This window comes from Bufo gargarizans, chromosome 6, assembly GCF_014858855.1.
Source record: "Bufo gargarizans isolate SCDJY-AF-19 chromosome 6, ASM1485885v1, whole genome shotgun sequence".
In the NCBI taxonomy this organism is placed as follows: Eukaryota; Metazoa; Chordata; class Amphibia; order Anura; family Bufonidae; genus Bufo; species Bufo gargarizans.
The window spans coordinates 341397906-341423450 of NC_058085.1; the positions used below are offsets into that span (position 1 = coordinate 341397906).

The 25545-nt window shown below is 43.5% G+C and overlaps 1 protein-coding gene across 1 annotated transcript in view; it reads right to left on the reverse strand.

Moving 5' to 3' along the window:
- DOCK1 (dedicator of cytokinesis 1) overlaps positions 1-25545 on the reverse strand; it is a 388933-nt gene that overhangs the window by 23407 nt on the left and 339981 nt on the right. The window contains exons 39-46 of the mRNA XM_044296110.1: positions 18659-18748; positions 16796-16900; positions 11529-11670; positions 8817-8898; positions 2806-2890; positions 1991-2077; positions 1602-1778; positions 175-258 (exon numbers count right to left, since the gene is read on the reverse strand). Coding sequence (XP_044152045.1) covers positions 175-258; positions 1602-1778; positions 1991-2077; positions 2806-2890; positions 8817-8898; positions 11529-11670; positions 16796-16900; positions 18659-18748 — 852 coding nt within the window. The remainder of the gene's footprint in view (positions 1-174; positions 259-1601; positions 1779-1990; positions 2078-2805; positions 2891-8816; positions 8899-11528; positions 11671-16795; positions 16901-18658; positions 18749-25545) is intronic.

Below are 25545 nucleotides of genomic sequence, written 5' to 3' on the forward strand. Positions count from 1 at the left end.
ATCGCATGTGAAATTACCAAATGACAATGTCAGATTTGCTACTGTACAGTTGATAAATGCCACAGAAAGGTCTATGCCATGCTGATCATGCAGCCACGCACGTGCTGTCAGTACAGAGGGCGAGCCGTCTCCTGGGTGCCTGCCGCTGCACCGGGTAATTACGGGGAGATTTACCTGCCATGCAATCAGGTCCTTGACTTTTTCAATATTATCCAGGTCCTCTGGGTGTTCCTGCATGTATTTCTCAGTGAAAAACGCCTAGGGAGGATAAACACAATCATTCATGTGATTCGCTATTTCCACCTTCATGGCCAATTTTTTATATATTTTTTTAATTGTCCCAATAAATGAAGCAATGTTGCAATAGAAATTTCCGGTCGTCTTTGGGTCTCCATCGCTGTGCAGACCTATGCATCTCCATGACCACAAACCAACCCTGTATAATCTAATCCTGCAGTCCTACTTCCTTCCATCGGTTCCCAAACCGATAGGGGATAACTATTAGATTGGTGGGGGTCTTACCAATCCCGAGATTGGGGGGCACCGTTCCCCCTTTCCAATGAACGGAGCAGCCGGTCGGGCATGTGTGTGGGTGTTCCATTAATTGTATAGGAGTTCCAGAGATAGCCTGTACTCTGCTATTAGGCTATCTGCCGAATTCCCATAGAAATGAATGGAGCGGCCGAACGCATGCCTGACCGGCCATTCCTTTCATTCCTGACAGGACCCCCTGGTGGGGGTCCCAGCGATCTAATAGTTATCCACTATCCTGTGGATAGGGGATAACGCAATCTAAACGGAATGCCCCTTTAATGTTACAGGAGTAGCTAATGGAAAACTTCCTTTAAAAAAAATAATAATAATGTGAACCTGCCGTTGCAATTTCCTTCTAAAAACAATAAGCATATATGATTCTTAAGGCCAGAGTGCCGGTTTTCTGCCTCAAAATCTCATATACCTGCTATCACCACCAGGGAGTGATCTGTATACAGCTGTACTGCATGTGGCCGATTGATCTTAAAGGGGTTTGCTGGTCCTTTTTTTTTTTGTTGATAGGCTATCCTCAGGAATGGCCATCAATATGTGATCAGAAACCAGAAATAGGCTATTCTGCAGCAGCTGTAGTGCTGGAAATGTAGTGGACTTTGCTGGTTGCTGCTCCCATTGAAGTGAATGTGAGCAGAGCTGCAGTAAGCAACTCCCATCCACTACACACAATGGAGGGAGGTGTAGTTCCGGCACTGATATCCAGTGCTGAAGCCATTGCAGAACAGATGCTTGGCGTGGGTGCGGGGTGTTGGATCCCACTAATCAGATACTGATAGCCTATTCTGAACATGGGATACCAATATAAAAAGGTCAAAAACATCCTTTTAAAAAGGTGCTAAATACAGACCCCAAGTGGTGGCAAAACGAAGCCAAGATTACATCATCACAATAAAGGCTTTGTCACCTCCTATATACAGGGCAGGGGGTGAGTATCTGACCTCTGCAATGCACATAATCTTGCAAGAGTGAATGAAGAGATGTTCATGCATGTCCATCATCCACTAGTGGAGAGAGCAGACTACATTTGTGTTTGATGCGGCTTGTCATCTTACCTTTTCATAATTTGCAAATCCTCCCATTACTGCAGGGTCCACAATACCATTGAGTAGTAAGGACAGAGGATTTATGGGCATATTGGGATCGTTCATGTGCTGCTGCACCATGTTATTGATTTTTTCATTGGTTAACTGCATGGTCTCAATGGCATTCTCCAGTGGGCTTATTTCCACCTGTGTACAGTATAGAACACACATATAGGACATGAGAGAGACAATCTACTATATAATGAGTATAATTTCCATATCTCAAATGAGAACACCTCAGTGACAGAGCAATAAAAAGCCTGATGCACAGTATTGCTATTTTAGACCCAGAAATTTAGATTTTTTTGTTACTAAATATGTAGCAGAGCTAAAAACTGCCACGTGGCGCAATGTCTTACCGTATTCACAGATTTCACTTCAAACCACCTCAGGATCCCAGGAAGCTTGTAGGCTGTTGCATAGGTGGTTCTCTCAATCCACATATTCTAGAACAAGAGACAATACAGACAATAGATCAGCGCACACAGTACGGGAGGTCGTCGTTCTGATGCAAGAATAAGAAGGACTGGAAATCCCTATAATACCCGAAGCATCTAACAGGAAACTGTTACACAGTGGAGCTGCAGCCTGGTCACGGTCTCTACAAGCCTGCCAGCTAACATTATATTTGTCTCTCCCTCAACCACAAGCAGCTGACATCAGCAGGGAGGAAGTAAAGTGCAGCAATAATTCAAGCCTCCTACACTGCCACACAGTGCCGGACTGAAGTCTCTTGGGCCCACCAGAGGAAATCATTCTATGTATATAAGACGTCAAGGGCCAACAGTTGGATCCTCTGGTACTCTGGTGGGCCAGCCCGACCCTACTGCCACATTCTGAAAAGGAGTGTGCCAGATGGGGCATAGGCAGAATTTAGGCTGCCATGAACAGCTCCTTACATCACTTTATGACAAGGACTTCTTTCCTTTTGTAGAACGAAAGCAGAATTCACAGAACTCGCTGCGACCGCCTAAAATAACAGTAAGCTCCCTATCTGTAAAGCAGCAATGGAAATGACAGTATTTACGGCACACAAGCTGCTCTCACTACGATTACGATCTATTGATCCCGGCAGCTGCCTTCTTTTCACACCAAGCAGAGTGTATAATAATTACATTTCTTGATCACAAATGTCTTTGGAGAATTTGTAGTAGCAAAATCCTCATGTACTTACAGCAAATTCATTTTCAGGATCTTTTTCCCCCTTTCTGATTGGCCGCGAGTACTGGAACCGAACGACCTCATTAATTCTGTAGAAACTGCAGGAGAACATATTTGCACATCTCAAAGAATACAAAATCACACAGTACAAGGTCAAGTACAAGTCATCCTTACCGGTGAGGATTAGATTATGTATGTATTTTTGACGCCATATTACAGGTGAATACAGAAATGATAGGGCGTCATATAGCAAGATTCGGAATGGGCCATGTGATCCCCTGCTGACACCTTGGTTGAGCCTTTCCTATAAGTATAATGACTTATTCTGTAAGTTTGGAGGCTGTTTCCCAGTACATCTAATGACCCTCCACAACCTCTAATCATCAGTGCCGATTTATAGATTTGTCATAAATTAGGCTACTTTCACACTAGTGTTTACGTTTTCCGGTATTGAGATCCGTCATAGGGGCTCAATACTGGAAAAAAACGCTTCAGTTTTGTCCCCATTCATTTTCAATGAGGACAAAACTGAACTGAACAGAACGGAGCGCTCCAAAATGCATTCCGTTCCGTTCCCATACCGTAGAGCAAACCGCAACATGTTGTATTTTGCTTTCCGTCCTGGGATGCGGAGCAAGACGGATCTGGCATTACCCCCAATGCAAGTCAATGGGGACTGATCCGTTTTCTCTGCCACAATAGAAAACGGATCCGTCCTCCTTTGACTTTCAATGGAATAAATGACGGATCCGCCTTGGCAGTGTTAAAGATAATACAACCGGATCCCTTCATAACAGATGCAGGAGTGAAACAAATACAATTTATAAGTGCCATAAATGTAAAGTTTTTATGGTGTGTGTAATGTGGCTTTCCATATCATAAGATGCCGGATTAAAAGGAATGCCATGCATTTATACACACATGTACACCACTTCTATCACTCTCATGAAGCCAATTAGAATATTGATTTTCTGTGCTTTTGTGAATTTGACAATTTGAAATGTCATAACATACTGTACCTTTCCCCGCAAACACGGCGGAACGTACAGGATGTGCAAAATGAATAATTTGGTAGAGTTTTCATTCTGTCTTTACACTCAGCACTTTCTAATGATTGGTGTAAGAAAACAAGGCTTTATGTGGATTCCCAGCGGACACACATCTAAGGGGCTATTACTTAGCCTCGGGCAGCCATGTGCATCGTGAGGCTGCTGCAGAAACCTCCCTTATCTTTAGATAATTCAATAATCTCTGAGCGATCGGAGAAGAAACCTAGCGCGGGCCCTCCAGTCGGGGTCTCCCCGGTGACTTTTAAGCAGGTATGATTATTGATTGAAGTTTATATTCTGCATGAAGCATTTGTGGGTTTGCCGCTGTCTTTATGAATAATACCACATGACTGTAGTAATGGGATGGGCTAAGCCATCAATGTCTGATAGATGTGGTCCTCTCTCCGGGACACCCGCACTGTGAAGGTGCCGCCACATCCAGGCAGGCAAAGCATGGCGAGGTAGTTGCGCATATCTGCGGCTCTCATCATGTTTTCTTCACCAAGGCTGCTCTGCCTTCTTTGCACTTTACTCCTCCCCTGCCTCTTCCTTTGCCCGCCCTCCAAGTCTCTTGTCTCATCGATAGGGCAAAGGCAGAGGCAGGGGAGGAGTAAAGTGAAAAGAAGGCAGAGCAGCCTGGGCACCTACACACTGAACGCCGCCCCTGGGCACTTGCGAGTGCTCATTTGCATATGAATTAAACTTCGTTTTTCCTGCTGGTGCAAGTCTAAAGACAAAGACAAAAGGTACCATTACAATCCTGTATAGGTGTACTACAGAGCCATGTATGCACTGTATATGGCCATATGGAGGTGACAGACCTTTAAGGTGGGAATTCACCTTCAAAGATGACCTGACTGTTCTCCTGTTTTAGTAGTACTTGGTGTTGCCCTGGTACTCTGCCAATATTAATGGAAACGTACCAAAAAAAATTGACAACTGGGCATTTCCAGTTGACTTTGCACAGTCTGGAAATATCCAATCCGCGCTGACAGTATCATACAGAGTAGGCACACAACCATTTGACAACTGGGAATGGCAAAACTCAGTTATCAATTTATTTTATAAATTTCTCAGAGGAAAAACAGAGGAACGGAATCTTGATGCAGATATTGGTATTTCAAGGGAAATACTGAAATCTACTAAAACAGACACGTCAGGAATGGGAACAGGTTCTCTTTAAAGGAACACTCCAGGAAATAATTGATGCGTTAAGTTATAAGACGTTGATTTATGGTGCATTTAAAGGCATAACACAGTTTTTCCTGGTATGTTCCTTTAGTTTCTCTTTGATAGACGCAGATCAATCTAATATATAAAGCTGAGTGTATGTGTATGCATGTCCGCTAAAGGAATCAGCACCAGTTGCATTTACAATCACGAAATTTGGCACACAGGTACATCAGGTGTCCGGGAAGGTTTTAGAACAGGTCTCAGCTCTCTAGGACGTAACGTTTCTAAAATATTCCTAAAAAATGCATTAGCCAATAGAAGCTTGGTCACATGACCCTTAGCCAATAGCAGCTCGCAGGTCCTCCAGTCTCCACATACAGTTTTACTCCAGGTTTCCATAACAACCCAGACATTTATTTTCACTGCTGTCACCAGGATTATCGCTATTGAAGTAAAACCATGGCCTAATAGCACTTCGTACCCTATTTCCAGATGTGCCTTTGTTCCAGCAATAGATGTTTCTCTGAAAATCCAGTTTGTTTGGTATGAAAATGAGCCAGCAAGGTGCCCAGAGGGGCGTCACTCTTGCAGGAAGGAGCCCAGACACGCCCCCTGCCACAATGTGTCCACCCTTAAAAGACAAACTTAAAACCCCGCCCCCAGGCCCAGCTAAGCAACGCCCCTGATCTAGTTAGGCCACGCCCCTCCCACTCCTTAGCCGACAGGGATTGAAAAAAATGAAGTTAAAAATCAACTTCTGTCAGCTGCAGAGGTGGGAGGGAGGGTGACTTTCTCCCTGCAGCTCACACTCAGACAGCACAGTGCTGCTGTCTGAGAGTGAGCTGTTCAAAAGGCCATTCTTGTGTCCATCTAGGCCCTGAGCCAGACGCAGGACAGGGAGTCTGAAAGCCGGACTGTCCGGCCTAAAACTGGACCTCTGGCCACCCTAGGGGCAGGCTGCTGTGGAGGTCACAGTTAAGGGGATGGTCCGCTATAGAGGTCAGTGTTGAGCGGCAGATTGCTGTAAAGGCCACTGTTAAAGGGAATCTGTCACTAGCATATTAGCAAAAAATTTTTTTAATGAATCCATGTGTAATAAAGTACCTTATTTCCATATGTCTTGTTCTTTTTATTCTGTGTCTTGTCATTTCTTCAAAAAAACACTTTTTATGATATTCAAATGAAGCTGTAAGGAGCCCAGAGGGGCGTTATTCTTTGTCCACGGTGCCCAGGAACGCCCCTCTGAAGTGCCGTGCCCGCCTAAATTTGAAAACTAAGAACTCCTCCAAGATCGCCTCCCACAGGCGAGGCTAAGTCACCCCCCCCCCAGCGCCGCGCTCTGCGGCAAACACTCCCGATCCTCCTCTCGCCCGCGTCCAAAATCCCGCGCAGGCGCAGTGCCGGCGATTGCCTGCGCGATGATAAGACGACTGAGGGCAACAGCTTCAACAGCGTCACTGGGCATACACCGATCCCAGTGACGCTGTTGCCCTCAGTCGTCTTATCATCGCGCAGGCAATCGCCGGCACTGCGCCTGCGCAGGATTTCGGATGCGGGCGAGAGGAGGATCGGGGGTGTTTGCCGCAGAGCGTGGCGCTGGGGGGGGGGGGAGCACTTAGCCTCGCCTGTGGGAGGCGATCTTAGAGGAGTTCTTAGTTTTCACATTTAGGCGGGCACGGCACTTCAGAGGGGCGTTCCTGGGCACCGTGGACAAAGAATAACGCCCCTCTGGGCTCCTTACAGCTTCATTTGAATATCATAAAAAGCGTTTTTTTTAAGAAATGACAAGACACAAAGTAAAAGAACAAGACATATGGAAATAAGGTACTTTATTACACATGTATTCATAACATTATTTTTTTGCTAATATGCTAGTGACAGATTCCCTTTAAGGGGGCGGGCCCCTGTGGAGGTCACTGTCAAGGGGGTGGTGTGCTGTGAAACTCACTGTTAAAGGGTAGAGGCTGCTGTAAAGGTCCAATTTAAGGGGGTTATAAGGGACGGGGCACTGTGGAGGGGAGGTCAGTGTTAAGGGGTGGGGGACTGTGGAGGTCACTGTTAAGGGGGCAGGGGTGCTGTAGATGTCACAGTCATAGTGGATAGTGTTGATATCTGTTAACAACACACAAACATTAAATTAAATAGATTAAATATACCCATGAGCAAAGTCGGGTCCTTCTGCTAGTCTTTTCATATAATCCAGTAGGAATAATAAAATAACACCTGTTTTATGAGAGGAGTATATACAGAGTATATACAGGTAGACCGGAACGTCATGGAACTTCTGCTCGTTTCTCCTGTTTATTAACTGATCTGAGTTTCCAGCCTCCCGTTAACACTTTGCTTTCCCTTCCTTTCTCTGTGAGAGGAATAGGAACAGTATGTGACGGCGCGGTCCTCAGCCCTGCAGGATTACTGAGCTACGCAGATTTCATCCTCCTACGTGTGTGCGTGAGCTTCGTATGCAGGGCAGCACGGGGGAGCCAGGGCGGCCGCGCTCTTACGTAATACTCCTGCATCTGCTCCACTATTTCTAACTCTATGGGGGATTACTGTATGATCACAAAAATAAGTAATTCTAGATTACTAGATGAGCAAAAGACGAGCTTAACCCGGAGAGACCCCTCATTAAAAGCAGGAAGGGCAGGTCTGCATCGTCATTCCTCAGAAATTCCTTTATAATCTCTCTCATATCTAATATCTGTCTCGCATCTCTCTGCCCGTCTCGCATCTCTGTATCTAAATATATTACAAACCACATTTGAGCTTTTCTTCATTTCGTTTATTAACCATTTAAAGGGGTTGACCAGTTTCCTTAGGATAGGTCATCAACATCAGATCGGCGGGGGTCAGATCTGCTGGACGAGAACGCCGAGCTCTCTTCACCGTTTACCTGCTAACGTTGACATCGTAGCTTTGCAGGAGCTCTGTGTTCTCTTCAAACAGCTGATCGGCGGGGCGTCCGGAGCTGGACCCCTGAAGATCTTATATTGATAACCGATCCTGATGATAGGCCATCATTAAAGGAAACTGGCCAACCCCTTTTATTTAACTTTTTTTTCTAGATCCACTTGGACTTGATCATGTGATCCATTGATTGCTGGTGTAAAAGACTGTAATACTTTTGTATTGCAGTGTATTATGCCTGTCATTTTACCCGTTTGCCACGAAAATCTCAGTTGCAACCCTCCTTCCTCTTTCTAACCACTAGGATGCTGCATTTGCTATTGATCATGGTATCACAAGGGCTAAAGTGCTGAGAAAGTTTCCCCTCCGATCCTGGCCGTTTCAGCAGAGTATAAAGCCTTGCGGGTTGAATGAGGAATGTTGGGCTGAAGTCAAAGGGTTTTGGGGATTTTCTACTGTCTGACCTCAATGATCAACAGAAAAAAGGTAGTGGCGCTCACTTTACTGCAGCGTAACCCATTTGAGTAAAGAAGGCTGAGCTGCAGTACCAGCCATTGCCACACACTAGGGATGTCACTGTGCCTGCATAAACGATGGCGAGGCAATTGAGATCCAGCAAAGCACTATGGCCTTTCCATTCTACAGATCAATGGGAGTTCCACTAATCAGACTTACATGGCCTATACCTGTGATGGCTAACCTCCGGCACTCCAGCCGTGGTAAAACTACAACTCCCAAGATGCAAACTTGCTTGTTCTCAGAACTCCATAGAAATGAATGGAGCATGCTGGGTGTCGTAGTTTCACCGCAGCTGGAGTGACTGAGGTTAATCATCACTGGCCTATACTAACGAAAGCCCCTAAGCAGTAGCAGAAAACGTATGGCCTGTACCTACCTTAAAATCTGCTCCGACACAGGTTTATTCTTGAACTTTGGTGGCAGCTCAAGCAATGGTTTTACCGTGAAACACTGAATGTCTGATTGTACAAATTAAAGGATAAAAACCAATTCAATTTCATAAGAGAAAACAAAACTAAATACAGTAAAAATTTAATAAAAGTCTGATTAAAATGGCAATTTTATAGAAGCAGAGTCTCCGAACCCTCCTCACGACTGCTCATTATATATTCCCCTCTATGGTCTGGGGTATGAGCAGCGCTCTGGTCTCCAGGAAAAACTCTGCCTTATTTATTACTATTTTTCTTTCTGCCACCTGACAAATGTCCGTAGCGAGACTCCTGAGCGCAGGACGTACATTCTGTAACCAAAAACTCAAGGCAATAAAAACGCTTCCTGAGGTATTTATATAGCTAAAAGCCCGTTATTCTGTGATCCTGCGGGATGACCGGGACAACGTCTTATCTGAAACTATGCAATATTTATTTTGGGATTATTATAATATTTTATCCTCCTGTTTATTATATCAAGTGGAAGGGGGTGCTTTTCTGCTCGTTACCCTTAGTAAAGGAATACTAAAGCTAGAAATGAGCGATGCGAGAATGCAGGAGATATGTTCGCCCCCCTCTGTCTGCCAGTTTATGGGATTCTCTGCTGAATCAAGCAGTCTTGTAGAAATCCCGAAGAGAACACAAGGGTTAATATTCTGCTGAACTGTTACAAAGGAGATAGTGGCTTAGTCAAGGGGTGTGATAACTTTTTGCTCTACTGCAGACAGGGCGGAGGGGCAGGCTCCTGCTACAGACAGCTGTCTAAGGCTACGTCTACATGATGACATTTGTCGCGCGACATTTTGTTGCACTAATGTCACGCGACAGATTTTATAATGGCAGTCTATGGTGTCGCACTGCAACATGCTGCGACTGCAACGCAACAGTCGCAGAAAATCCATTCGAGATGGATTTTTCTGCGACTGTTGCGTCGCAGTATGTTGCATTGCGACACCATAGACTGCCATTATAAAATCTGTCGCGCGACATTAGTGCAACAAAATGTTGCGCAATATTGCAGTGTAGTTGTGCTCTATGTGTCGCGCGACAAATGTCGTTGTGTAGACGTAGCCTTACAGACAGACACAAACCGTTTTTAAAAGGAGGGGGGTTGCGCTCCTGAGACACGCAGAGATTTTTTTTAAATACTGTATATTTCTCAGTTATATCATAATATAGAGACAAAATAGGGAGAGTATCAGAAAGAGTTTTTTTTTTTTTGTGTGTGTGCATTTTCTATGTATAGTTTTCCTTTAAATATTACAGTACATAACGCATCGGACCTTTCCAAGACATCAGATTGATGAAGCAGGAGCCCAGTCTGGTCACTATCTTACCAGACGAGGAACATCCTGTTACGATTTCCCAATGATGGGAGGAAGATGCTATGTAACACTCTCCTCGTCATGGGGAGGACAATCACTCGGTCTAGTCCACTTGATGGGAACAATGCAGTTGGATCCTATTCCTATCATGGGAGGAGACGGTCCCTGTCCTCTCTCCATCATGGGAGAAACATCTCAATCTATTCCACATTATATGAGGAACAATTGTAATGGTCTCCCTATCGTAGAATGAACAGTTCTCTCCATATCTTAAGAGGAATGAACCATGACCTGCCTCACATAAGGGCACTTTCACACTTGCGTTAAACTTTTCTGGTATTGAGTGAGTTCCGCCATGCATTCTGAATGGAGAGCAATCCGTTCAGGATGCATCAGGAGGTCTTCAGTTCAATCACTGTACGGTTTTTGGACGGAAAAAAATACCGCAGCATGCGGCGGTATTTTCTCTGTCCAAAATTCCGGAACACTTGCCAGAATGCCAGCGTTATTTTACATTGAAATGTATTAATGCCGGATCCAGCCCCAAGTGTTCCAGAAAAACAGATCCAGTTTTGCGGCCTGCGCATGTGAAAAAGATGAATACCGTATCCGTTTTTCCAGATGACAACCGGAGAGACGGATTCGGTATTGCAATGCATTTGTGAGACGGATCTGTCTACAAATAGTATCCGTTTGCATACAGATTGCTGGATCCGGCAGGCAGTTCCGGTGACGGAACTGAATCCAACAACGCAAGTGTGAAAGTACCCTTAGGAGAAATGAACCCTTGTCCTCGCCACGTCTTACGAGGAATGAACCCAGGTCGTCTCCACTCATTAAGTGGAATGAACCCAGGTCGTCTCCACTCATTAAGTGGAATGAACCCAGGTATTTTCCACATCCTAGGAGAAATGAACCTTTTCCTTGCCAGGTCTTAGAAGAAATAAAACCAGGTCATCTCTACATTTTAAGAGGATATGAACCGTGGTCTGCTCCACATACTAGGAGAAATGAAAACTTGTCCTCACCAAGTCTTAGGAGTAATGAAGCCAGGTCGTCTCCTCATGTTAAGAGGCATGAACCCTGGTCTGCTTCATATCATAAGAGTACTGAATCCTGGTCTTCTTCCGACTATGGGAAAATATGTCTTTGCAATTTCCACCTCATCTGAAGAACAGGTCTTGGTAATCTCATTATGGGAAAACATATCTGGATTATCTCCTCAGCAAGGAAGAAACATGCCCTGGTCTTGTCCTCATCATAAGAGGGATATGAATCCATATACTGTATACAGACCACACACTAATCCTGTACTGTCTGAACCTTTAAGGATACACTGTCCAGAAGAATTCTTAAGGTCATCGCCAGGTGGTGATGTGGTCTTCATCTTTTCTGCATTCGGAAACTGTGTTAAAAGTCGAGTCTCAAAGTCTTCACGTCTCTCATATTCCTTACCCCGGTAAATGAAGACTTTATTCTGAAAAACAGAGAAGAAACATACATTTAAAATGGTGTAAAAAAAAATAAAAAATAACTGTTCTGCAGACCCAAATACATGCTTTCTGTTTAAGGACCTACAGGTAAGAAACCCGGACTTTGATAGCCACAGCACTCTGCAAGATGGGGCCAATATTATAAGTCTGGGGGCCCTGTTACAGATTGAGGCCCAGGAGCTTAAAGTGAACCTGTCACTGCCCTATCTGAGAGCAGGATCTGACAGAGGGAGATCAGCAGAGCGGTGTGATATATAGGTTTATAGGATCTGGAGCAGGACTCTTGACTAAGAAGCAAAGTAAATCCAGACAGGACTCCTGGAGAGACAGAGTCCTGATCACCTTGCCCACACAGGGTGACTGACAGCCTGCTCTGTATACACACTGGTACAGGGGCAGAGTCACCAGGACTCCCACTGTCTCTACTAGGAGTCCTGTCAGGACTTACTCTGTCTCTGTATCATATAAACCTACAGTATATATGTACAAAAGGAAGAAAGCATGGGACTCCACAGACATTGTTTGCTGCCTGTTACCATGGAGACGCATAGTTCTGCATAAGAGCTGTAGAGACAAAATTATAGGAAATTATGTAGAAGACGACTTAATTTCACTTTAGATGTATGGGGTCAGAAAAAAAAAAAAAAAAACTGTTGTGAAGGCGTACGTGGTTTTCAGAGCTATACATTTCTGGTGGAGGGGCATAAATTCTGAACGGAGTTGAGAAACTACAGTATAAGATACTGACTGATTTATTGACTTACATCTCTTCTCTCTCCCTTAGGTTACTAAACGGTTCCTCCGGTTACTTGGAACATTATTTCTACATTAAGCACCAGCATAAATTCTCCAGTTTCACAGATATTGGCAGCATATGGCCAGGTGCCCCCAGCACTGCTGGACGCCCACCGCCCTCCGCAGGACGCCTCTTTCCCACAGGACTGGGAAAAGCCCTCTCGGCAATGAATAGATCGCTGGCTGTTAATTGCAATGGCCGGTATTTGTGTGTAGAAAGCAGGAAGGACTTTTTTTTTTCCATCCAGGAATCAAAGTGCGCTAATACGAGCAGCCAGACGACGTTACCCGCGCCTGCCCATGTGACCTTTATTTAATGTCTGCAGCTCAATATTAGCGGCAAGGCTAGCAGAAACAAAACAGGGTATTATAGTTTTAATAAGATTGCCAGCAGGCAATGGATTCCTACTTTTGCTGACCTACTTCTGTGCAATTTCTAACTTGCGGCTTCTGTACACAAAGCCAAACATCATTAGGCCCTGGAGCAAGTTATGTAAGGTAAGTTCATCAAACATAAAAGCACGAAAAATTAAATTATTGACAAGGGCGGCAAAGACAAATTGAAATGAAAGGGGCGAGGAAATCGGGTTTTAAAACCAAATTCTTTGTCAGCAATGCATTAAACAGGCAATGAAACATAACTGTTCCCCGGCTAATGTACAGGAGTGCCAAAATGACCCCCCTGCCCAGCGAGTGTAAAACGCAATAAATGCATTTCCGCACAAACGCAGACCCACTGGCTCGTGAAGAGAAACCAGCCCTGGATTAAAAAAGATGCTTAAAACGCAGTTCACAGTTTGCATTATTCACTCTTTTACTACACACATAATGTGTCTAAGCTGGAAAATTGCTTGTTGGACTGAACCAGCTATGAATTTCAATGATCTGCAAATCTCGGCTCACCGGTGACAGCCGCTGTGCTGGAAGCTGCGGACACACCTGGATACTTTGTGCAGGTGGTTAATAACAGGGTACTGTTTGTCGACAATGACCTATGGCCATACAGCTCAGGGTGGCACCATGTGGACATGCTAAGTCCATGGGCACCACAGCAATTAAAGGGTGAAGGTACCTGCCCATGGTTTTCATCACGCAGAATTATAAAACGTACACCTGGACTGGTGGGGTGGGGTTGCTGATTTTTACCTAGGGTCCTTTTTCCTCAACAGGGTTGTCCACCTTGAGCTGAGATCGGGGATGAAAAGGTGCAACTGCTTGTGAAGGCAACAGCCCAAATGTTGCGTGTGGGTCCCACTTAGTACAACAGGATCCATGCCCCATACTTACTGGTTTGTTAGACGGCTGCCTCAATGGTACCAGCCAGCGTGCAGTTGGGTCTCTCCACAACTGCATAGATAGCCATTTTAAGTACACCCCAATCGTGCTGTTAACAGATACCCCCATTACTTACAAGACTGGTCCAGTCCTAAAGTTGTCCTCAAACATAAACTGAGGAAAAAGCAATTTAATTGGTAGCTGGAGCTTATGGTTACCAGTTAGGATGATAACTATTACATGTGCATAGTGGGTGCAAATGATAATAATGTCTAAAATGGGAATACATAGGTCATTAACCTCTTAAGGACGAGAGCTGTACATGTATGGCGGAAGTCTGGGTGGGCGCCATAGCCATCGGGTACCTGCTGTTTTACATAGCAGACACCTGGAAGCATCGTCTAGGATCGGCGATAAAGCCAATCCTGGACTTTTATCCCCTCAACGCAGTGGTCATTTGCGACCACAGTATATGAGAGATGAAACCTGGGAAGCGATGTGCTCAAAAAAGTAAATAACTTTTTTAAAAATATGTTTTTTTCCCCAAAAGATATAAAAATGTAAGTCACATGCTTTCCCGATATTAATAATAAACAATAAAGTATCGCTGTATCCCAAAACGACCCAATTTTTTAAAATAGAAACGTATTGATGGTATGGTGAGCACGGCAACAGAAAAAAATAATCTAAAAAGCAGATTCGCAGTTTTTTCTTTGCTTCACCTCCCCTAAATACTCGAAGACAATATTATTAAAAACTGCAGATTGCTACACACACACAGCTCCATGGACATAAATATATACCGTAAGTTATGGGAGTCAGAAAATAGTGAAGAAAAATAAAACATTATTTAAAGTTTAAGTGTTAAACCATAAGAAAAAATATATAAATGTGGTATTTTTGTAATTGTACTGACCCGGAGAATGAAGGTAACAGATCAGTTTTAGCACATAAGGAATGCAATAAAAAATGGAATACATAAAAAAAAAAATCCCCAATATCACCCCATTTGGAATTTGTTTTCCAGCTTCCCACTACATTGCATAGAATATAAAACTGTGCCATTAGAAAGTACTACTTGTCCTGCAAAAAAGTCCTCATAAAGTTATGTGAATGGAAAAATAAAGTGGTTATGGCTGCAGGAAGGCAGAGAGTGAAAAATTAAGATGCAAAAATGAAAATTGGCCCAGTCCTTGAGGGGTATAAACATCTAATATATGCCCTATTAGATGCAGAATACCCCTCTGATAAGTAGTGGACTGAACTCAGGAATCAATGTATTGCATGGTAACCATGGGTTGTCCATTAAGATAGTATACAGGTGACAGGTTCTCCTACTAAACTTCTATTGTTAACTCAAAGGAACCCTAAACGCAGACACTATCCCAGCCCTTCCACGCTTCATCTCCTCTTTCTTCTCTGTTTCCCAGAAGCTTAGCCATGTCCACCCTCCTCCTCCTCCTCACTGTCCTGTGTCTGGCTGTACGACAATGGCTGCAGCAGTTGCCTCCCCTTCGGCCGAATACGAAGCAGGAGATTAACCCTCGAGTTCTTTGCAGGATTGCTACAAAACTGTTTGTTTTAGGGTCATGCAGCTGACTGACAAAGTCGAACAGTAGGGATGAGTGAATCGACTTCGGATAAATCTCCGTTCCAATACTGTATGGAGCGGGAGCTCCGTACAGTATTAGAATGTATTGGCTCCGATGAGCCGAAGTTATTACTTCGCGAAGTTTCGCGAGACTTCAGGTAATAACTTCATAAATTCTAATACTGTATGGGGCTCCTGCTCCGTACAGTATTGGAACAAAGTTTTATGCGAATCAACTTTGGAGGTTTCAACAGTAAAGCCTCATTCACACGTCAGTGTTCCACGCATGTGTGCGGTACGTTTTCTCTACGGACAGTACACGTCCCAATTCATTTTTTGTGTGTGTTGTCACACATCAGTGTTTTATCACGGTCCATGGGTCATTGTTTTTAGCACGGATTCATGCTCTATTTTGTCCGTGTTCACGGATCCATCGCACCCATTACAGTCTATGGGTCAGTGAAAACCACAGATGCAACATGGATGCCATCTTTAGGGAGCATTCAGACGACCATGTTGGTTTTGCGGTCCGCAAATCACGGATCCGTGTGTTCCGTATGTCTTTAGTTCTCTTTCCGTTCAGTAAGTCCGTATAATACGGACGTGGTGCTTCCGTGTGTCATCCCTTTTTCACGGTCTGCAAAAAACTGAAATGGGACTGAAATGGGGTTTCCTAGAATGTTTTCAGTCCAGGGGTCGGCAAAAAACGGATGACATACGGATGCATTTCCGTGTCCTATCAGTTTTTTTCGGACCCATTGACTTTCTATGGGGCCACGGACAACAATTTGCAGCCAAGTATAGGATATGTTCTAAAATAAAAGGAACGGACACACGGAATGGACAGCACACGGATGACAATGAAAGGCATTCCGCAATTTTTGTGGACCCATAGAAATTAATGGGTCCGTGCATTGTCCGGAACGGACACGGAAGGAAAAACACGGTCGTGTGAATGCTCCCTAAGGAAGAGATGCGTTGAAAATTATTTTCCAGCTGTGCAGGGTCAGTGAAACACGGATAGCACACAGACAGCAAAAAACGGACACAGGGATCCTTCACGGATGCATCTCTAACCACCTTCTCCCGGATTTGAGCATGGACATGTGAATGAGGCTTTATACAGATGCAGCCAAGCTAAATTTGATGGTTAACGTGTTAAGTTAAAAAACTGTTAACTGACTTTTCAATGGATTTCAATGGCTTTTGTCACGAGATAACGGAGATAACGCTGTGATGTGTCTTATCAGAGTCCATTTTAGCTCCACTACATCTGTACTTAGGTTTATGACACACTGACAGCACACAAGTAGAATGTACTTACGTGTTCTGCAGTCACATACAGCACACGCAGCGCATAAAATAAGTAACAAACTTCGATTAATACAGTAACTGAATGCACCGCCAGTCAGATTGCAGTATTAATGCCATATAAATTTTAAGCATACCCTAATGAACGTGGGGAATCCTTGTCCGAAATATCCAACGGCAAAGTAGTCAGGCTTTGGCCGGATAACTTTCACGATGCTTTCAAAAAACTGTGCTTGTTTTTTCTGCAATGAAAAGAAACGTGTGACAGAAAAGAAGTTTGAGATGAGCAAGTACATAGTGTGCGAGCTGTACCCGGAGTAACAGGCAAACCGCCTGGATTATTGGCTCTTTCTGGTGCCACCAATATTCAGTAAGTCCCAATGAACAGCGGCCGTCAAACATTAAAAGCCCGTTTGCTACTGTCCAGACTAGCAGGTCAGACATGGCTTTATTTATTTGTCATCTCTTAAAGGGATTGTCTCTCACTTCAGCAAATTACATTCATCATGTAGAGAATGTTAATACAAGGCACTTACTAATGTATTGTGATTGTCCATATTGCTTCCTTTGCTGGCTTCATTAATTTTTCCATCACATTATACACTGCTTGTTTCGATGGTTACAGACCACCCTGCAATCCATCAGTGGTGGTCGTGCTTGCACACTATACTGGCTTGATTCATTTTTCCCATTAGATTATACACTGCTCGTCTCCAGGGGTTACGACCACCCTGCAATCCAGCAGCGGTATAGGAAAAGGCGCTGGCCTCTCAGCATGCATAGCAGCTCCTGTCCTGGCCACTTTGTATCTGCGCTGCAGTGGTGGTCGTAACCCCTAGAGATGATCAGCGTATAATGTGATGGAAAAATGAATCCAGCCAGCAAAGGAGGCAATAATGGACAATCACAATATATTAGTAAGTGCCTTGTATTAACTTTCTCTACATGATAAATGCCACTTACTGAAGTGAGAGACAACCCCTTTAACACTTAGCCGTAAAAGGGTTTCCCGATATTTTAACACTGATGACCTATACTCAGAATAGGTCACCGGTATCTGATCTGACACCTGGGACCCCCACCGATCAGCTGTTTGAGAAGGCTCCGGAACTCCTGTGAGCGCCGTGGCTTCCTTGCAGCTTACCAAGCACAGCGCCGCACATTGTATAGTGGCTATGTTTGGTATCGCGCTCAGCCCCATTTACTTCTATGGGACTGAGATGCTCCTAGGCCACGTGAGAGAAGAACCGTGTCGTCACTGGCTTAGGACAAGCAGACAGAAGGCCGCAGTGCTCACAGGAGGGCTGGTGCCTTCTCAAACAGCTGATCGGTGGACCCGGGACCCCTGCCGATCAGATACTGCTGACCTATCCAGAGAATAGGTCAGTATTAAAATCTTGGAAAACCCATTTAAAGTGATTTTTTTTACCTGTTCTCATTATTTCAATTATATACAAAATGCTGTGCCGATTAATTTCTATATATTTTTTATCTTTTATTGTGGTCAGAGCTTTGTTTTTTCTGATACAGAGCTCCAAATCCTCTGCACAGACATAGATTAAAGAAGACCCGGCTGTCACCACCCCCTGACTGTGCTGTTCCATTCCTCAGTTATTCCTACTACAAGTTTAGAAAAAAATTGCCAACTGGGTGTCAGTAGTTAGGGGGGGGGGGGGGTCGGATCAGTGCTTCCGGTGTCAGACTGTGTAGGGGAATGGTAACATCCAGTTGGCAATAAGTGTCTAGGTGGAATAACAGAGGAACAGCACTAAGCAGTTATAAGATAAGATGCTTTAGAACTGTTATTTTATGGAGAATCTAATTATTTGGGAGTTGTGACAGCTCCTAAGGAACATTCCGGTAACTTCACGGGATAGGGGACAACTCTTACAATATGAGAACGGGGGTCCTATATCCCCCGCAGGACCCCCCAAGATGAACGAATGAGTGGCAGGTTGAGTATGTCACATTAATAAAAATAAGATAAATAAATAACTCACCAGTAATTCACTCAGCTGTTCATAGTCGAACATTTCATTTTCATATTGCTCTGCCAGTTCTTTGCCCAGGGCGATGGCTTCCTCCCACATCTGAGCAGAGATGAGACACATATAAAGTCACTCATCACTTCTGCACTATTGTATTATAAAGACGCACTGGGCGTTATACACTGGTCCGCCCTTGATTGGAGCAATTCTACCGGGCGAGTCTGCAAGACTAAATCAGATCTAACAACAAGCAATGCCTTCTAGACATGGCAAAGAATTTGAAGACCAATTCTTAAAGAGGTGACCCATCTGGCATATTGCTAGGATAGGCGCGGGTCCCACCTCTTAGACTATTGGCACCTATCTAGAGAACGGGGCCTCCAAAGTGAAGGACAGTAAGTACACCGCGGATGAGCGGCTTGCTCTTTATTCTTTACTATGGGATTTCCAAGGATAACGGAGAGAGCATGCTCGGTTATTTTCGGAAGTCCCATAGCTTGCTCACCACTATGGGACTGACGGAAACAGCGCTGCCTCGGCTATTTTTCTCCCATAGCGGTGCACAGAGGCTGCACTATTTTCACTTTGGGGGGGAGGGGGTGCCGTTCTGGAGACAGGACCCGCACCTATCCTACCAATATGCCATCAATGGCCAATATAACAGGGGTTATCCCATGAGTAATGTAATAAATGCAAATAAGTTATCACATAGTACATGACGATCTCTAACAAAGCTAGAACCAGCCCTGTACCTCACATGGATCCAGAGATCTCCACACTCATTGCTCCAATTGCTCTGCTAGATTTATTTCAAACTGGCAGCGCAGGCGGCGTGTCCTTTGTGCTGCAGCTGGTGGCAGGTGAAGGATGGAACTAAGCATGTATGTCAACCTCAGCGAGCTGGACCGAGAATTTTGAAAAAGGCCAAACAGCAGGTGGCGCTATACAGATCGGTTTCAGTGAATAACTCAGTGGCTATAATACATTTTTAATTACATTCAATTACAAAAGTATTCAAAAGTAGGAAATGCTGTGGGAAATGCCCAACGTCTGCACACATGAAAAACTGACCATCTTGTCCTGGACATCAGTGGCGAGTGAAAAAGGCCTTAAAAGGGTTGTCCCACAAAAATATTCAAAATTTTTCAAACCAGAACGCCCTTTGCGTCACATGGATCCAGAGATCTCCCCATTTATTGCTCTGCTAAATTTATATCAGGCTGACAGCTCAATAGGAGTGTCAATTCTGCTGCAGCTCAAGGGGCGTGTCTCAGCTCTCCCTATCACAGCTCAGGGGGCGTGTCTCAGCTCTCCCTATCACAGCTCAGGGGGCGTGTCTCAGCTCTCCCTATCACAGCTCAGGGGGCGTGTCTCAGCTCTCCCTATCACAGCTCAGGGGGCAGTTGAAGAAAGAAACTGAGCATGTGCGGCCATCTCAGTGAGCAGGACAAAGAAATAAGAAAAAACTAGCAGCAGGTGGCGTTATAAATATACATTTTATTGAATAGCTCAGTGGTTATGCCAAATTTTTCAATTACATGCAATTACAAAAAGATTCAGATCCAGGTGCTGGTTTAAGAACTGTAGAATATTTTGTGTGGGACAACCCCTTTAATTCAAGCTCATCACAGAGTAACAGAGGGCTCGGAACTCACATTCCAATGACTGGAGGGGGTCCAAGCAGTCATTTATCCCCTATCTTGTGGACAGGAGGTAAATGTCAATTGTAGGAACCCCTTTTGTGGAATATTTACCATTCAGGAATCAAAGAAAGATAGGAAGCTTTACTGGAACCTCGACTCGGTTACTACAAGTAATTTTAGGGGGACTGATATTAGTGACTCCCTAATATATTTGGTTATACAATGGTAATCCTACACTTTTGGTGGTGGGAGACAATCCTGTGTAAACCGTATGTTAATCTCTAACCCTGGGTTCACACCTGAGCGTTTTACAGCGCGTTCAAACGCGCTGTAAAACGCTCAAGACATGAAATCCAATGCTTCCCTATGGGAATGGTTCACACCTGGGCGTTTTACAGCGCGTACGAACGCGCTGTAAAACGCCCGACGCTCAAACAAGTACTTGCAGTCAAGGACACTGCAGTCAATGACACAAACGCGCGTCAAACGCGCGTTTACTATTACAAAAAACGCGCATAAGAACGCGCGACAAAAACGCGCGTAAAACGCGCGTTTGAGAAGCGCTCAGGTGTGAACCCAGGGTTAGGCTGGGTTCACACGAGCGTGTTCGGATTAGGTCTGGATGCGTCCCGGTGTATAGCGGCAAACCCGTGCGAGTAGGTACGCAATTGCAGTCAGTTTTGACTGCGATCAGATGTTCCGTTTTTATCACATGGGTGCAATGTGTTTTGCACGCGCGTGATACAAAACCGACTGTGGTACCCAGACCCGAACTTCTTCACAGAAGTTCAGGTTTGGGTTTGGTGTTGTGTAGATGTTATTTTCCTTTATAACATGGTTATAAGGGAAAATAATAGCATTCTGAATACAGAATGCTTAGTAGGTGATCAATTGAGGGTTAAAAAAAATAAAATAAGAGTTAATTACTTTATTTTTTTAACCCTCAATTGATCACCTACTAAGCATTCTGTATTCAGAATGCTATTATTTTCCCTTATAACCATGTTATAAAGGAAAATAATACAGTAAATAGACTGTCACCTAGCAACCATGCGTGAAAATCGCACCGCATCCGACTTGCTTGCGATTTTCACTCAGCCCCATTCACTTCTATGGGTCTGCGTTGCGTGATAAACGCACAATATAGAGCATGCTGCGATTTTCACGCAACGCATAAGTGATGTGTGAAAATCACAGCTCATGTGCACAGCCCCATAGAAATGAATGGGTCCAGATTCAGTGCGGGTGCAATGCGTTCACCTCCCGCATTGCACCCGTGCGGAAATCTCGCCCGTGTGAACTCAGCCTTAGAGCTGCCATCATTAGTGCCAGCAGATTCCATAATCCAAGCTGTGGCGTGCTGTCCCAGCTAATGGCTTCTAAATATTCATCATACTGTAACTGTATTTAGTGCATGGGTATAACTATAGCCATAGCAGCCATAACACTTGATATGGGGTCCAGACGCTGGGGAAAGGGAACAATAAGGTGCAAGAACTTTGAACCTGTTTGTGGGAAACAATATGGCTGCTTTTTCATATAATGTGGGTTTTCTGATATATAGTGCAATTATACATACCTTTATGCCCATGTTTTAATTTTCTTACACTAGGTGGTCGGGAGCCCAATCTTATTTTGCTATGGAGCCCTATGAATTATAGTTGCACCTCTGAATAAGTGTTATATTTATTATCCATTATACTTACTGTGCTTTGCGGCCATCTTGTGGCTATTTTTATATTTTGTTTTATGAAGTTATCTATGGCTGTTATTTCCATGTTATTCATCATGTAACTCCTCCTTTCCTGTGAGCCCATTTCCTGTGTCCTGCAGTCCTTTCTTGTTTGTCAGACATGCGTGACAGAGCTGGAGAGAGGATTTTCCTTTAACCTCTAACACATCATTTCATCAGGGCGCATTCAATAAATTACCTAAAGACATATCATTTGCCATCTCCTTCACTGGAATCATATATGTAACTGTTGTTGCTAAAGGAATGATTGTAGCGAGTTCACCATCTTCCACTGCTTGTACAAGAGATTCACACTCTTCAGAGACTTCGCTCATGTACATCAGTAGCAGAATATGTGGCCTTAACCACTTCCCGACCTCCCATAGGATATAAACGTCCTATAGGGCGGTTGTTTATCTCTAAGAAGACATTCTAAAAGGTCCATTTAGAGATGGCAGCTGCACGCTCATCGTGCAGCTGACGAGCAGGGGGCCCGCTGTCAGTGACAGCAGGGCAATCCAGAGGAAAGGCAGGGACAGTTCACAGTGCTCAGCGAGTAGATCAGGAAGCGCTACGTGTGACCGCCACGGCCGGGAGAGTGCAGGAGCTGTCGGGTCTTCCACAGACCTCGATTAGCCCAGCACTGAGGCTGTACAGCGCAGTATTCTGCTGTACAGCCTCTCTTGGGGGTGTATTTCCCCTGTAACTGGGGCTACTATTCCAATAGTGAAGGGGAAAAAAATGTGAAGTTAAATGTTCCTCAGAGGTCTTGTATGACCTTATGGGGGGGGGACGCAGTGTAAAATAAAAAATAAAAAAATAAAGCATTTTATAAAAAAAATAATGAAAAAAAAAGTTTCACATGAAAAAAATGAAATAAAAGCAGTGTAAAAAAAAAAAGCCATTTTTGTCACCTTACATCACAAAAAGTGATCAAAAAGGCGTATGTCCCACAAAATTGTACCAATAAAACAGTCACCTCATCCCGCAAAAAAATGTGCCCCTACATAAGAAAATCGCTCAAAAACTAAAACAGAACATGGAGACATGAAAACATCATTCTTTGTTTCAAAAACACTATTATTGTGTTAAAGTGAAATTAAAAAAATAAACAAAAAAAAAGTATACATATTGGGTATTGCCGCGTCCGTAACAATCAGCTCTATAAAAATATCATAACCTAACCCCTCACGTGAACACAGAAATAAAAACAGTGCCAAAAAAGCTATTTTTTTGTCACCTAACATCACAAAGTGCAACACCAAGCGATTAAAAAGGCGTATTCCCCCCAAAATGAGATCCTAACTAAAACCATTGGTGCAAAAATAAAAAAAACTATGGCTCTGAGACTATGGAGACACTAAAACATCATTTTTTGGGTTTAAAAAATGCTTTTATTGTATAAAAATTAAATAAGAAAAAGTATACATATTAGGTATTGCAACTTCCATAATGATCTGCTCTATAAAAATGTCACATGATTGAACTCCTCATGTGAACGCTGTAAAAATAAATAAATAAAAACTGCTAAAACCTTGCCCTATAAAGTGTGATAATGAATGATCAAAAAATCAAATGTACCCAAAAATGGTACCAATTTTTTTTTTAATGCTTTATTATGTAAAACTGAAAGAAATAAAGTAGACACATTTGATATCATTGCGTCTGTAACTACCTGCTCTATAAAAATAGCACAGATGAATGTTGTAAAAAATTTAAAATAAAAACAGTGCCAAGACCTTGCCTCACAATAAACGTACTATAGAGCAATTAAAAATCATATGTACCCCAAAATAGTACCAATAAAACTGGCACCTTATCCCCTAGTTTCCAAAATGGGGTCAATTTTGGAAAGTTTCTACTGTAAGGGGGCATCAGGGGGGCTTCAAATGGGACAGGGCATCTAAAAACCAGTCGAGCAAAATCTGCCTTGCAAAAACCATACGGCACTCCTTTACCTCTGCGCCCTGCCGTGTGCCCTTACATCAGTTTACAACCACATGTGGGGTGTTTCTCTAAACCGCAGAATCAGGGTAATAAATATTAAGTTTTGTTTGGCTGATAACCCTCAATGTGTTAAAGAAAAAAATGGCTTCAAATGGAAAATCTGCCCAAAAAGTTTAATTTGGAAAATTCATCTCCAGGTTAACAAAGTTTGTTAAATCAGTTTAGAGTAACTTGAGGGGTGTAGTTTCTACAATGGGGTAATTTATGGGGGTTTTCACTGTGTAAGCCCCGACAAAGTGACTTTAGACTTGAACTGCTCCTTAAAAAGTGGGTTTGGGAAATTTTCTTAAAAATTTTAAGAATTGCTTCTTAAATTCGAAGCCTTCTAACGCCCTAAAAAAATAAAATGACATTTACAAAATGATGCTAACATAAAGTAGACATATGGGGAATGTTAAGTCATAAATATTTTATGAGGTATTCCATTCTGTTTCAAAAGCAGACAGATTCAAATTTAGAAATTTTTCCAAATTTTTGTTAACTTTTGGATTTTTTTTTATAAATAAAGGTAAAACATATTGACTCAAATTTACCATTAACATGAAGTACAACGTGTCAAGAGAAAACCATCTCAGAATGGCTTGGATGAGAAAAAGTGTTCCAAAGTTTTTACCACATAAAGTGACACATGTCAGATTTGCAAAATGAGGCCTGGTCAGGAAAGGGGTAAATGGCCCGGTCTGGAAGTGGTTAATAAAATGCAAAAATATATGAGTAGACATAGACAAAAGGCCAAGGGGGACTACATAAGATTTCATTGAAACTGCAGTAGATGTAGAAATCCTTACATTTTCTTTTCAGGTGAATGTTATGTAATGAGAACAGTCCAAATGTCAAGTGACCGGAGTAACCTGGATGCTTGACAGAGTGTTGTATATTCTCCGTTACAGCCTGTGGGGATTGCAGCCATCAATCACTCATCCCCCTGTAATGTGCTGCGGCAGCGCTGCTATCCGTGTAAGTATGATCAAAGACCCTAAGGATTGCCATATTTTCTAAACCAGACAGAATGCTAAATGTCAGGGAAAATGGGACAAGATTAAAACAGGTAAATGCTGTACTGCATGTTGGGAGAGACAGCTTGATGCAAAGTAAACGGAGGAAAAGCGACACAAATGTACAAGCAAAAGTGAATTAGCAGGCAGGCCGAGAGGGAGGAGGTGACAGATGAGCCGTCCGGTCATTACAAAGCACTGGTGAATGCGATTTCCATCTCTATTACACAACGCTCAGTCCCTCTGTCATGGACCATTCCAATAATAGGAGAACTGTCCTTATGATAAATCGCCTCCATAGTGAACTATCTTCTGGGCCGCTCTCTGAAATATGGCCTTGGCCATAATAATAAACCAATACATAAAGCGCCATTCCGAGGGCTGGAACACAGCTGTATAATGCACCTGATGGACATGTCTAGAAATACTATTTGTATAAACATCCCATTCTGTAGTCAGCAGCTGAGGACCATGCAGAGATGAGCGGCGCTATGTAGGCACTGCTTATCTCCTCCCTGGCAG